The sequence below is a fragment of the Podarcis liolepis genome (genome assembly GCF_965112155.1).
Source record: "Podarcis liolepis genome assembly, chromosome: 8".
In the NCBI taxonomy this organism is placed as follows: Eukaryota; Metazoa; Chordata; class Lepidosauria; order Squamata; family Lacertidae; genus Podarcis; species Podarcis liolepis.
In genome coordinates this window covers 78,688,026-78,702,920 of record NC_139560.1, presented here as the reverse complement: position 1 = coordinate 78,702,920, position 14,895 = coordinate 78,688,026, and the positions used below count along the sequence as shown (strand labels likewise).

The following is a 14,895-nucleotide window of genomic DNA, read 5'->3' as shown; positions in this document are numbered from 1 at the left end:
ACTAATTTAGCTTTACTCAGAGATGGTGTCCCAGGACAGAAAAAGGGAGAGGGGATCGTTTTAGTATGAGTTTTACTGTCATCTCTCTGCTACGAACCTGTGGGTTTGATGTGAAAACTTCTGTTTTATCTCTTAAAAAAGATGATGCTTTCTCAGCTCACCTAGACCCTTTCATCTTAGATTAGAACATGTATTCTTTTTTACTTAGATCTGCCACCTTTTAAAGTATACTTGTTACGTAATTCTATCTCCTTTATTTATCCCTTTATGGAAGTGAGCTGTTTCAGCGGTACTGCCTCCAAGTTTCTAGGCATGAGTGTAAACTACCTATTTGCTTCCATCCACCCAAAGGAAAGGATGCAGTCTGCCTTTTTCGTCGTTGCTGAAGGCACATTTGCAGATTCTTTAATTTTCTAAAACAGCTCTTTTGCACATAACTGCTCCTGCACAAAACAGCTGTATTAAAAACAGGTTCAGGAGGCCGGAAAAGAAAGGAAGCAGCAGCCTTTCACGTGTGCAACTCCAAATCCTGATTATATACCAGAGTTGCACAAAATAGCACTAAAAAAAGGGTGCTCTTTTGTGCAAAGCTTGTATTTCAAAAATAAATTAAAAAGGTGTGTGCATACCTGCATACAAATACCTGTTTGCATACCTGAAACAGACCTCAGGCTTCCTGGCCTGGAGCACACAAACACACATTTTTTTGTGAAAATTTGGTAATTGAAAAACTTGTATTTCATAATTAAAAATGGAGGTTAAAAAAGGTGTGTGCGCACAGGTAAGCAAATGCCTGCTTGCCCACAGCGGACCTCAGATTTCTGGAACTTATGGTGGGCAAGGAATAACTAATTCAAAAGGGTGGAAAACAACCCTCTGTAAAAAATACTTTCCAACAAGCACTGCCCACTAGTATGGAGAAGAAACATTGAAATGGATTTCAGAGGCATAAAACTGAAAGGGCTCTTATGTGCATGAAACCACATAAATGGGCACATGCAAGCAGTGGCTCATGTGCTCATTAAGGCCCTACTGTGGACAGAGCCAGAGACTGCTACTGCCATTTCTTTCCACCGCTGTCACCAAGATTAGGGAGAGGGCAAGTGAGAGTCAACCTACACATGATGTGCAGAATGTTCCTTCTCATCATATTTGCAAACAGAACCTTTTTTTCTGAATGAAAAAGTGCTTTAAGGAAGGAATGCTTTTTTGGGGAAATCTCTGGACTTAATGACTGCCTTATCTCCTCCATTTTTGGAACCTGGACAGAACATAGACTCATTATTGTGGCCGAACCCCCCAGGAGATGCACGCTTTGCCAAAATCCTGGCCTCCTCACAGGACAGCCAGGAAAGAAGATAGAGAACAAAGTGCAGCAAGTTTCTTATGGAACAGGAAATCCAGGCCTGACGTTTTCCTTTAGAATCAACCCAGTGAACACTGTTTTAAATACACGAGCTGGTGATACAGGCTGTGTGCTGAAAGATTTCAAACCTCGGAGCGTTATTTCTATTTTATTTTTACTTCAGAGGGAGCATGCTCCCCTTTATGGTTGAAAATTTGTGAGGAGGTGGAATACTGCAAAACGCATCAGAGCAAAGCTGTGACACTTTAAAAGTTGAGAAATGTGCTCTGTTCCTCACACGAAGGAGCATTTGAGAGAGGTGTTCGGGAGCATCACAGGAAAAAAAGTATCTGCCTGTGCCCTAGAAAGATTTCTCAGAGCAGAATAAAAGAGAGCTCTGAGAGATTTCTTAAGAAGTTGTTTTCTTTTGAAGACTTATGACTGTTCCGAATGGAAAGGGCTTACTATGGGTGACAGCTGACACAGGATTCCCAAACAGAATCTCTGTGCGATGAGAAGCCTTTGGTTGTCTGTTGCAGCTCTCAGTTCTGACAGCTGCGACAGTCACCTATGAAGCATCCTCTCAACCTTTTCTCAACGCCATTGACCAGCCACCCACTCACCCTTGATGCTTCCCACGCCTCTAGAAGTTGGCTGCTATTGGAGCAAATGAGCCGGGTGGTTGGCAGCAGCACTGCAAGAGGGATCTCAATGGGGGCACCAAAATGACAACTGCAAACAAGCGCTCAAACTGGCACTCGCCTACAATTATTATTCTTTTAAAGGGCATGGCCTTACCAGTAGACTTGCAATCTAATAAGCATGACAAATGATGAAAAGGAATTCATCAGTGTGGAGGGAGGAACATCTGCGGGCATCATTGAGAGTTGCTGCTTTTGGCACGCTCAGGCTGAGGATGCATTTAGTACCAATAGGAAATTAGCTACGCACAAACAATAAAAGCACACACTCAGTGTAGTTATATGAGTGTTTTAATACACGTGTGCTGCATTTCCCCTGCATTTGGATACCATGTGCAAATGGGTCCATCTTTTCCAATGACATATCTGTGGATACCCTATCAATCAGGGACACCATCTTCGTAAGCACTTTGGGGGAGCCCAACACAACATGGCAACACCACGTTTGTGATGTCACATGATGTCCTGACGTTGCTCTGTGCCTAGCCTCAATAATGCCCCCCCCCCTAAAATAATAATTAAGGGGTCCCACAATGCTTCAGCCCCCTGGAGCCGGCACCTATGGTATCACTGAATTACAGAGGACACTTTTGCCTGTCTAGGTGTCCAGGAATGTGTTAGAAGAAATAACTAGAACCTTTATGCATGATTGGGAGGGAACCCCACAGAGGAGAAAAATAACTTTGGTCCATAAGATTGCAAGAAAAGTTAATGAAACCTGCTTACAAAATATGTTAATGCTATTGTAACATGTTTTTCTTTCAACAGTTGGACAAAGCTTTAGAAGAAGTCACTATGCAGCTTCAAGACACCCCTGACAAGACAACATATATTAAGCAGAACCACTATCAGGAGCTCAATGACATCCTCGGTATACGGAACTTTACAGAAAATAAAGGTAGGGAACAACAACAACAACTTTATTATTTATACCCCACCCAACAACAACAACTTTATTATTTATACCCCACCCAACAAAAACAACAACTTTATTATTTATACCCCACCCATCTGGCTGGGTTTCCCCAGCCAATCTGGGCAGCTCACAGCATATATCAGAACATACTAAAACATCAGACATTAACAACCTCCCGATACAGGGCTGCCTTCTAAAAGTCAGATAGTTGTTTATTTCCTTGACATCTGATGGGAGGACTTTCGTCTCACAGTGAGAGAACCTCCAGAAGGCCCTTGAAGCTGGACCTCAGTGTCCGGGCCAAACAATGGGAGTGGAGACGCTCCTTCAGGTATACTGGGCCAAGGCTGTTTAGGGCTTTAAAGGTCAGCACCAACACTTTGAATTGTGCTCGGAAATGCACTGAGAGGCAATGAAGTTCCTTTAGGACCGGTGTTATGTGGTCCCTGTGCCCACTCCCAGCCACCAGTCTAGCTGCCGCATTCTGGATTAGTTGTAGTTTCCGGGTCACCTTCAAAGGTAGCCCCACGTAGAGCGTATTGCATTAATCCAAGCGGGAGATAACCAGAGCATGCAACACTTTGGCGAGACAGTCTGTGGGCAGGTAGAGTCAGTCAGCTAGCATTGTATGCACGAGGCATTTTGGGATGGAGTGAAGCAGATTCGACAACAAATCCTTTGTGAAAACCACATTTTCTCCTTTTTCCACATTTCTCCTATTTCCTTTTCCCTGTTTAGGATATATTCCAGTAAATGAAATACTGGCAGTGGGTGGTTAGCATCATGAGGAGTGTTAATTGGGGGTGGGGAAGAGAATCTGGCCCTCCAGCTTTCTAATGTTAACCATACGGACCTAAGTTTCTCTTAAACCACTGTCAACTATTCTAGAAACCACTACATATTTACTACCTCCATTAACAAGCATAGCTATGTGACCTGTTGCTGCCTACCTAACACAGAACCTAAGAAGGAAACACCAGGTTTTCACCAGACATTATCCACATGCTCAAAACTTAACTTCACCTTCATGTAATATGAAAGCTTAGCTTCTTAGACAGCACCCACTGTCACCATTTTGGAAGGGGGACAGGCATTGCGCCTTTGCAGAATTGCAGACTACATAGTTTCCTGGTAACTTAGCAGTGGCAGAAAGTACCATATTGGCCTGAATATAAGCCTCACTTTCCCCCAAAATTCCGAAAGTTAAAGCGCGGCTTAAATTTGTGACCTTACAAAAATTGGCTTTTATGATATCACTGCTAAAACAGACATAAGGTAAAATGGAACGGGTGTGAGTGCCTGCGGAATTTTAAGGGAGTGGCTTATATTCGAGTATTGCCTCTCCCCCCCCCCCGAATTTTAAAGGTGTGGCTTACATTTGGGTGTGGCTTATATTCGGGCCCATACGGTATAGAAGAATTGGTGGTGAGAGAAACTAAGAAGTTGATAGGCGCTGGAGGCACTTTATAGACAAGAGAGAGACTGTTGTCAGTCATATGAACATTGTAATTAATGAGGTCAAAAATGAAATTTTGGTCATCCCCTACAAAAAAAGAAAACAAACCCTTCACACCAGCATTGTTTTTTCCCAATTGATCAGAATTTTATCGATTCCGCAACCCAAACCGCCCTGTATTTTGATAAGAGTCTACACTGATGTAGCTTCGTAGGGACTGTGCAGCATGTGGGAGCCATAATCAAAACTTCAGAACAGAAGAAGATTGTGTGTGGGATTCACGTTTGCTCATTCACACTAAGCCATGGTTTGGCTTAGTGTTACATGTGAACCAGGCCATAGTAATCTCCCAAACTGGCAAAGTTTTACTGGTGCATGAAAGTCGAAAATGGCAGAGTACAGTTTGGAATTGCTGATCTGCAGCCACTTTCTCTTCTCTCCTACCGATCTGAAACAGCAAAATGTGAGCCTCATCGAACAGGCCTCACATGACTCTAGTATTCTGTTCTCTGAAAAGGAATGTCTGTATCTAGCTAAGATAGCCAGCCTCTAGAAGCCATTTTGGGGCTGTTCTGTGCATTTGCGTCTTTTCTTCCCTATATAGCAACTCCATTTCAGCATATGCTTTAGGAGTAATCTAATGCCCTGAATTATGGAATGGGGGTGAAATATTCAAGTAGCCTTTGCTGTGTAGCTTCCTTTATTTTCAGCGGGTATTACCAAGGTCTCCTGGGCAAGTCCAGAAACAGGGGCACTCCTTCTCCCTGCCTTATCCCCCCCCCCATGCTAAAGTAAATTGGGGGAAAAATATTTTTTTTTAAGTGAGCCTGGTTTACTTTGGAAATCTTTTAAAGGGTAACTGTTGACAGGAAAGAATGTTTATCTTTGCAGAGTTACTTTGTGCGTTAAAATAGACAATGCCGCTGTAAATAGATCTGAGGTTTTTGGGACAAGGGAATAATGAACTTTATTTTAATGTGAAACGGTTTCAGATAAAGGGGCTGTGTAGTACTGTGATGGTTCATGCAGCAGACAGAATGATCAGGAACCTGACATGTAGGTAAATAAGAAGGCATCAGAAGAACTGTCACTGTTAAAGAGGGAGTTGAAACTCATATGTCCGTTGGCAAGGATTAAGGCCGTTTTACTTTAGAACCTGGTCGCTCCTGGGTAATTGTGCGGTTTCACAAATTGTGCCTCCAGTTGTGGGACTGCTGTCTGCAGGATGCAGTGGCCTCCAGCAATACAGCCTTGTTCTAAATGAGGTACAGTGGTGCCTCGCAAGACGAAATTAATTCGTTCCGTGAGTTTTTTCGTCTAGCGAAGCACGGTGTCGGAAAAGTTTTGGAAAAGCTTCAAAAATCACCAAAAACCTCAAAAAAGGCTACCACACCGCGTTCTATGAGTTGCTCCTCGAAGTCAAGTCACAACTGTAATTAAGGGTGTTAAGAAAAAGGAAACAAACTTTCAAAAAACGCAAGACGTTTTCGTCTTGCGAAGCAAGCCCATAGGGAAATTCGTCTTGCGAAGCAGCTCAAAAACCGCAAAACCCTTTCGTCTAGCAAGTTTTGCGTCTTGCGAGGCATTCGTCTTGCGGGGCACCACTGTAAAGGTAAAGGGATGCCTGACCATTAGGTCCAGTCATAGCTGACTCTGGGGTTGCGGTGCTCATCTCGCTTTACTGGTCATGTGGCCAGAATGACTAAGCTGCTTCTGGTGAACCAGAGCAGTGCACGGAAACACCGTTTACCTTCCCGCTGGAGTGGTACCTATTTATCTTCTTGCACTTTGATGTGCTTTCGAACTGCTAGGTTGGCAGGAGCTGGGACAGAGCAACAGGAGCTCACCCCATCGCGGGGATTCGAACCGTCGACCTTCTGATCGGCAAGTCCTAGGCTCTGGGGTTTGTTCTAAATTACGAAATGCTTAATGGTGCTTTGGTGGGATTTTTTCTGTCTAGCTGGTTGAAAAATAAATGCCTTTTTTTTTTATTGCCATAGGACGATCTGGGTGCATGGTATAGAGAAGAGGTATTGGGAAGTCACACAGAACAAAGCAGGAAGTGGCCCTAGTTAGCTGCCAAAGGTGTTGCTTATAGCCCTTTGGGAGCAGTGGAGTCCAAGAGTGAGATTGTGTTTGGTTTGCAGCATTTGGAACAAGCCTAGGATTTGAGACATATTTCTAAACATAGAAATGTCTAGGTCTTGAATAATTCAGCTGTGTTTTCCTAGAAGAGAGAAGGAAGAGTGCTGTTTTGACTTTGGGTCTTATGTCTTCAAGCTGTCTGCTTGCTTTAGGGTCTGGGAGATGGAGCGGTTCCTGAGGGTAGCACTGCAGCCACCATTGCCACCAAAGAGAGGAGGGAAGGCATTAAAACAAGGTGGGGGGAGGAAATAAAGTTCCAGGGTAGAATTTATCTCCTCCATTCAGCAACTGATGTGTTGGCTTCACACACCTTCCTAGCAGAAAGTCACAATAAGCTCTGTGGCTCATACTCTGCGTAATTGGCATCTGCCGGTCTTGAGAGACAATGGAGTGTGCTTCCAAGGGTGAAGTCAAACAGCTGTGTTAGCAGCACCAAAACGATCTTGCCAGCACGCATGCCTAGGCAGTATGTATGGAGGTCTTGGAATGCCCAGACAACAGGACCCCTCTCTCGGCCTCACTGATGGGGTCCAGAGGAAAGCAGAGCAATATGTTTGGCAACAGGTTGGCGGCAGGAGTTGCCGGAAGGAGGTGTACAAGATGCCACCCAACGGTCTTAAGGACTGCACTCCAGATTTGTGTAGGATTTGCTCCTTAGCTTTTTCTTCTCCCAGAGATACCTCACAAGGCAGTGGAGGGTCCTGCATAGATATGTACAGGATTGCACTGTGTGTGTTGCAGCTACCACCTTCACTGTGCTTTGTAGAGAGCTCTTCTGGGGCCAGGTGGAGAACTGTTGTGTATTGCTGTGTGCAAGGGATCAGATCTTCATCCAGTCACTTGTACAACAGCAATTTCGTTTTGGGTGGTGGCAGGAAAGACAGACGACCTGCTTTTTGGAACTGGGAACAAAGAAGAAGTGACAATGTCCCTCCAGAATTTCTCACCAACGGAGAGATTTGCTAGTAATTGGGGGTGCAAGTAAAAGCATGTATGTTTCAATGTGTTTAAAATCTAATTGATGGTTGAGGATATTATTGGATGCTGCAAACTAACCATCTGTTGTCAGGGTCATCTTTTTATATTTTGCATTATTTTAATACATCTAATTGGTGTGGGGAAACCCAGCCAGATGGGCAGGGTATAAACAATAGAATTATTATTTTATTATTTTATTATTATTATTTTAATGGTATGTTTCTTAGCTATCACAAGAATTCAGTAGATTGAGTAAATAAATTTAGAAGCACTGTGGTAGATTACAGAATCATCCCTGCAGCACTGGAAAAATAAATTTACTTTGGAAAAATGATAATATAAGACACTTTTCTCCCTTTTACTAGATGGTGAAAAGGTTGTATTGAAAAACCACCTTGATCAAAATCCGCAAGCCCAGTGGAATACGACAGAGCCCTCCAGAACGAGCAAAGACTTTACAGAAGATATCAATTCCCCAGAACAGTAAGTAGCATCGTTCTTTCTTGTTACATGGTCACAAGAACTGAGGTTGCTTCCTCAGTCCTTAGCATTTTTTGTTAAATCTGTGCATCGCTTACTTACAAAATTATGTCTCAAAGGATCCTTTGAGATACAAGCTAACAGTTGTCGCTGTGCCCTTGGTCTTTCTGAGTAAAATGTTAATCATTCGAACACATACATATTTATGGCAAGATTTAGTAAAACAAAATCTTTTGTAATTTGAGGGCCTTGTTAACGGTGCCCCCAGCCAACTCTGGAGACCTGAAGTTCTGGTTTTCAAGCATGGTGACATTTCTGTGTTCTGTTATGTACAAAATACTGCCTCAGCATTAATGCTGGGCTTAGGTGGCTAGCAAGCAAGTATTTAGCTTTACAAATGAGCAAAGAAAGAGAAAAGCAAAGACCCAAGGCCTCACAGTGGTTTGTTAAGAAAGAAGTGGTATTATAACTTGGGTGTATTGCTTTTGCTCGTTCCATGGGCTATTTTGTCAGGCCGCCCACTGGATTTATTTGTGGCTGTAAGGCATCTCACAAACGAGGGACACTTTGTCAATAGCCTGCTAGCAAAGCCCTCGCTCCATTTCCTTCCTGTTCATCTTTCTCCTTTCTGCCTTTGCAGCATACAGCGTCGACTCTCCTTACAACTGCCCATTCTCCATCATGCCTATTTGCCATCAATAGGAGGGGTCGATGCCAGCTGTGCCAGTCCGTGCGTCAGCCCCAGCGCCAGTCCAAGGCACCGGCACGTGCCGCCATCTTTCCGTGTGATGGTCTCTGGCCTGTAGGAGGACCAGAGCTCCGTGAACTTGCTTTTGGTACTCAATGGCTGGACCGAACGTCTTGTGTGAAACTCTTGCCTTCTACATACTCTCTTACTCTTAGCACAGAGGAACTAGTTTTACGAGGCCATCGTCAAGGGAAGACCAGCTCCACTGCTGTGGGAAAGCATGTGAAGTGGAGAGGGTCACCCGGAGGTTTGATCTGTAGCCTTACTTGTGGACGTTTTTATTTCTTCCTGAGGAAAGTCACCAAACCCATGTTTCTTCCCAGATTTCTACGGAGGCCAGGGTGGCTGGGAAACATAGACTCGACAAAGACAAAAGAACCCCGCTCAAGTGTCACTAAACTTTATACGGCTACTGAAAAATGTGGAGCCACGTGCAAAAAGTTAATTGCATCAACTGAGAGTTATATTAACTGAAATGGAAACACTTTTGTTTTGCAGGGATTTCATTCAGGTGCTGGAGGCACCGGCTAGTTGGGCCGACATTCATTTCTGGGACTACGTTCAGTGGGGAGGAGGAGACACTTTGAAACGGTTCTTCGGGTGTCATTGAGACTTTCACTTAGCCCACACATCTCAAGATACGCTTGGGATGGAGAATGCTTCAAGGGGGAAGCAGGGCCAGGGCCAGGATCTCAGAAAGGCTACCAGGTAGGGAAAACAAGATGCTATTTGCAGCCATTCCTTCCCCCTGACGAGATGCAGGGTTCCAGAGGTGGCCATCTGCATACTGAAAACTAGGTCCAACAGCACAAGGCTGAGAATGGCTACGGAAGTCTTAATGTCACAGGGATGGCTTGTCCCCCTCCCCAGAGTTTGCTTGATTTAAACCACAACATAATTACAGTACAGTTAATTTAGCAAGGCGGGGTGGGGGGTGGGATGTTTAGGCACCACTTTGCTGCTGCAGCTGAATTTTGCAGAGGCACAGATAGTATATACACAACCTTTGCTTCATATCTGCGTGTGTGACAGTGGTAGTTGAGAATAAGACAGTCTGAACCAAGTTTGCCTAATAAGGGCTAGGGAATCCCCCTTGTCCTTTGAATTAGAAAACTAAAGGCAAGAAGTGACTAAGTTTTTTGTAGAATACATTTTTTATTTTAAAAAAATGGTCTCCCCCCCCCCCCCCCGAGAAATCATGATTCAATCTACTCCTTCCCTAAAAGAGCAGCTGAATTCTTATCAGAGTGTTGAGTGATTCCATCACTAACTGATAGAGGTCGGATACAAGCATGTGCTGCCTGTCTGCTAGTGGTTCTGTGCAAGCCTGCAGTGATTAAGATTGTGCATGTGTGATCCAAAGATCTTTTCCACAATTACCTGAAACAGAGAATTTCAGTGGGATCCTTGCTGTGGGCACAGCACTCGCATTATTGAAGATACTGCATTCTCTGATGTTCTTATCGCTTATGTAGTTATAGGGCACTTTCCACATAACCCCAAGCACGGTGGATTCTGCACTGGACCGGCATGGAAGCAAGGCCTAATCTTCCCCATTGCCTTACTGCGTATAGGACGCTCGGAGCAAGCCAAGGCGCCTGCATTTCCATGCACCGACAAGTGTGCTTTTCAGCTGCTGGTACTCAACCCACCAAACACACTGTGAAGTACCACCAGTTGAAAAGCACTGCTCTGTGAAAAGGCCTCACCCACACAATCTTTAGATTGAGTGAGCCGGGCCTATTCATGAAGAACTGTGCTTATGTAAAGCTCTTGTTCCTTCCCATGGCAAGCTGTGAGCAGGATATGCAAATCTTGTGAATGGCGCAGAAGCAACATTCAGAGTGTGGCTGAGCGCTGGAGACAGACAAAAAAAACCCCCCAAGTGTTGTACGCTCCATTGTCTCTGTTCATTATTATTTTTTAAGGGGGGTAGTGCTTCGAAACTCTGCAACACCCGTGTGCCCAGCATGATGAGAGAGAGATGAAATTACTGCCACCTTCACTTTTTTCCCAACCGTGTTGGCTGTCTCCAGCCTTGGCCACTCCAACTGGATGGCAATTTGGCATGCAACATTGGTGATACTGGCCAGCTGCCATTTCTAAATCTTGTATTAATTAAGCTAGCACAATAGGGCAGTGTGGAGAGGGAAGGGTGTGTGTGCGTGTCCTTTTGTTACTGCACTGTCTTCTCTCATGCCATAGGAATGAATCTTTTTCCCATCAGTGTTCCCAGGATATAGCATTTTAGTATCTGCATGAGAGAGGAGATTATATCAACCGAGTCACTGCGGATGCCCCCGCTCCCTCCTTCCTGATTATATTACCTTTGAAACACATGGCGCTTAATCCACTGGGGGCATCACAGAATCTCTCCCTGCACACGTATCATTGAGAGGTCATGGAGGCACCTGGAAGTGTTAGGACAACAGTGAGTAAGTCTACCGCACAGGGAGTAGGACACATCACTCGGTTTGAGCACTAACCACTGAAGGTGTCGTCTGGTGTGAGTGTGTGAGCGTGTATGTATGGTGTGTTGCCAGTATTCTCTTAATTTATTAATAAACTTCATCAGGACTTTATTTAATACAAATAAATATTACTTTTCAAAAAAGAACAATAATACTGTATATAATGTATACACAAACATTTCTGTAGAAAATATTATTCCAACATAGCAGGAAACAAATCAAAAAAAATAATTCCAAAAAGTATTGGACTGTTGGCGGTGAGTGTGTGTCTGTAACTCTTTGTGAATACTGACCGTGTGCTGTTTCTTAGGTTTAAATCATGCAGTACATTCTTTGTCTCCAATGCAACTGTAGTTTCTCCCACAACATTTTATTTTTTAAATTTCCTGCAGAAAATAAGGCCCACAAAAGTGACTATAGCTATTTAATGTTTCTGTTTTTTTTATACTGCAGCAAAAATGTACTGTAAAAATTTATGACGAGCTATGCCCCAATGGCATTTTCCAACAATGATAGTGCACAAAATGCTTTAATCTAGACTGGAACTGTAAAAAATTATTTTAAAAAAAGAGAGAATACATGGAGAATTTCTTGTATACCCCTTATACTGCATGAAAACCAATTTTTAATAAATTGTTGCAAAAATCTGTTTTATTAATAAAATAGAGAAAACCTAATTACTACTTAGTGGTTCTCTTTCTTACAGATAACTCTTGTAAATTGCAGGTACACACTGCTAGGAAAAAAGCTCACTCAGGCCCCATTTGGTGAGATAGGGAGCAATGGATCTCTTTCTGTATTACAGGCAAAGACCTAGCTAGAGAGAAGTGGGAGGTGCTTCAGAGTCCAGAGCCCTGGCCAAGCCTTTAGTCTAAGAAAAGACCCTGTCTTCCAGTAGACACTGTCCTAGACCACTCACGAGCAACAAGGACAAAGAAAAGTTGTTGTGTAGTGTGCCTGCACCATCATCTACATACTGCAGCACAAAGCCCTGCAGAGCATTCAGTCAAGGGAACAGACCTTTTCTTCTTCCCATAACTGCCTACATATGTGACCCTGTGGCTGTTCACTGGACTACAACTCCCATCATCCCTTGCCACTGGCCATGTTAGCTACAGGGCTGATGGAAGCTGGAGTCCAGCACTATCTGGAGAGCTACAAGTTCCCCACCCCTAGCCTAGAAGCTACCGTATTTTTCGCATTATAAGACGCAACAGACCACAAGACGCACATACTTTTTGGAGGAGGAAAACAAGAAAAAAAATATTCTGAATCTCAGAAGCCAGAACTAAGAGGGATCGCTGCGCAGTGAAAGCAGCAATCCCTCTTGCTGTTCTGGCTTCTGGGATAGCTGCACAGAGCGCATTCGCTCCATAAGGTGCACACACACTTCCCCTTACTTTTTAGGAGGGAAAAAGTGAGTCTTATAGAGCAAAAAATACGGTACTTTTTAGGATGATATCATGTACCATGGAGGTCCTTACCATTCCCAGGGTGAGATTGGTTGGATACAGTGTAGAAGTGACTCTCCCGTATGCCGCCATGGTTCTGATCTCAACAGTCTGGTAATAGCGAGGGGACCTGCACAGAAAGACGGAATTAACAGTGAATGTGGCCTTTGTGTATTTTAACGTATTATTTTTAGAATCATCTTGTTTCGAAGTGGGTACAAGTGTATTACATGGCATTTCTGAACAGGGTTTTTGTTTTTTGAAAAATAGTGCATATGAGCCTGTGCTGTGTGTGACTTGTACCAACTCTAAAGCTCCCTGTCAAGTAGAAGGGTTATAAATCCCAATACACCAGAAAGGGAAAAGGGACCACCCCAAGGCCCATAAAAAACTATAATTTGTCTACATTTGTTAAATTGATCAGCATCAGCCGCTTTTATGATGCTGATTTCCATAAGGGAAGAGGTACTGTGGACCACAACTTCCTTTTAGGGTAATAGATACATCATGGGATCTAGATAAGTTGTGTATTGCCTTTAATGATTTTACAGCAGCCTTCGTTCTTAAAGACAGACAACGTTTATGGGACAAACTGCAGCAAACCAATATTAATGAAATGTTACAGGTGTTAATATTTTGCATTGCAATGCAAATTGCTTGCTCAGATTTGTCCCCGTCTACTTAATTGAATAGGCTTATACTTCCATGAGGGAAGAAAAAACTATGGCAAAGATATTGCTCTCCATATATGTAGGAACTGAGATGAACTGTGTTAAATTATTTGAAGCATTGCCCAAGCTGAAGGTAGATGACACTGATGCTCTCAAACAGCAACAGAGTTATCAGAGATCTGCTTGCAAAGTTGGCAGCAGTGATCCCTGCAAACAACTCAATGGGAGTTGTCATAACCACATTGCAAGACATGGATATTCTCGGTTCTCCCATATCAGAGTTAGAAAATGTCTTAACTTTTGAAACATGTTTATTATGCCTTTCAGAAAAGTCGACAATACCTGCATAGGAATTACAGTGGTACCTTGGTTTAAGAACTTAATTCATTCTGGAAGTCTGTTCTTAACCTGAAATTGTTCTTAACCTGAGGTACCACTTTAGCTAATGGGGCCTCCCGCCGCCATGTGATTTCTGTTCTCATCCTGAAGCAAAGTTCTTAACCCAAGACCTCCGGAACGAATTAAGTACTTAACCTGAGGTACCACTGTACTCCGCAAAGCGGATGATAGCGCCCTATAAATTGTCCAATAACACAGCGTCCCATTTCTTGGGCTGCAATCCAATACCTAGTTAACTGGAAATAAGCCCCCTTGAACTCAATGGGACTAACCTCAGAGCAGACAGCACACACTGATTAAAAAAATATACTCAGGTTCCCAGTTGTTTTCCTAATGCGAGATGATATGAAGTTGCATTTCAACGTATGTTGCCCTGGTTTTTCAGACATTAGTCATGACCTCAGTGGAAGTTTAAAAAAATCAATGCTGCTTTCAAAACAACTCCCTGCATGTTTCTTCAGCATCCTTCCCATTCACAAATGGATTTTCACTGTTCCTTTACAGGCATGTTTTTCTTTTTTTAAAAGTGGCTACTTCCCATGAGAAACTCTGGCCTCAGCTACCAGGCCATTGCTTTTGAAACCGGTAAGACATCAGAACTGCCTTGCTGGATCAAGCCTAAGGCTTACCTAGTCTGATATCCTGTTTCCCAAAGTGCCTAGCCAAATACCCATGAGCAATAACCCTTTCCAGCTGCCATTTTTCAGCAATTAATGGCATTCTCCCTCCAATCTTGGATGTAGGATAACAGACACAGAAAGCATTATCCTCCGTTAATTTTGAAGGGGTCTACACTGGTGGCCATAACTATTATTCATGCTTAGGAATTATTTACAGAGGAAGAATGTAGCAGCTCCTACAAATACAAAGGTTGTTATCGTCTGGGGGAAGGGCAAGCTCAGTTTTTGCTGGGATGACAGAGGGAGTGAAGACTAATGTGAGCATTGATTTCTTGATGAGGAAGTCAAGCCAACCCGTTAAAAAAATTGTAAGCTTAAATTATATATATGTAACACTAAAAATGCTCATGTGCCAGGACACATTTACAATGGAAGCTACTCACCCATTTTCTTGGCCTGAAGTGCCATTTTGTTCTGGTTCCATACACTGAATTGACTCTTGCCCAACTTTGCA

General features: G+C 43.3%; 1 protein-coding gene across 1 annotated transcript in view; it reads left to right on the top strand.

The window, feature by feature from the left end:
- The window catches only part of GABBR2 (gamma-aminobutyric acid type B receptor subunit 2), a 288,773-nt gene extending 276,856 nt beyond the window's left edge, over window positions 1–11,917 (top strand). Inside the window, exons 17-19 of the mRNA XM_083519142.1 lie at window positions 2,815–2,944; window positions 7,907–8,024; window positions 8,662–11,917. Coding sequence (XP_083375268.1) covers window positions 2,815–2,944; window positions 7,907–8,024; window positions 8,662–8,827 — 414 coding nt within the window. The 3' untranslated portion in view covers window positions 8,828–11,917. The remainder of the gene's footprint in view (window positions 1–2,814; window positions 2,945–7,906; window positions 8,025–8,661) is intronic.
- Window positions 11,918–14,895: the final 2,978 nt, after the last annotated feature.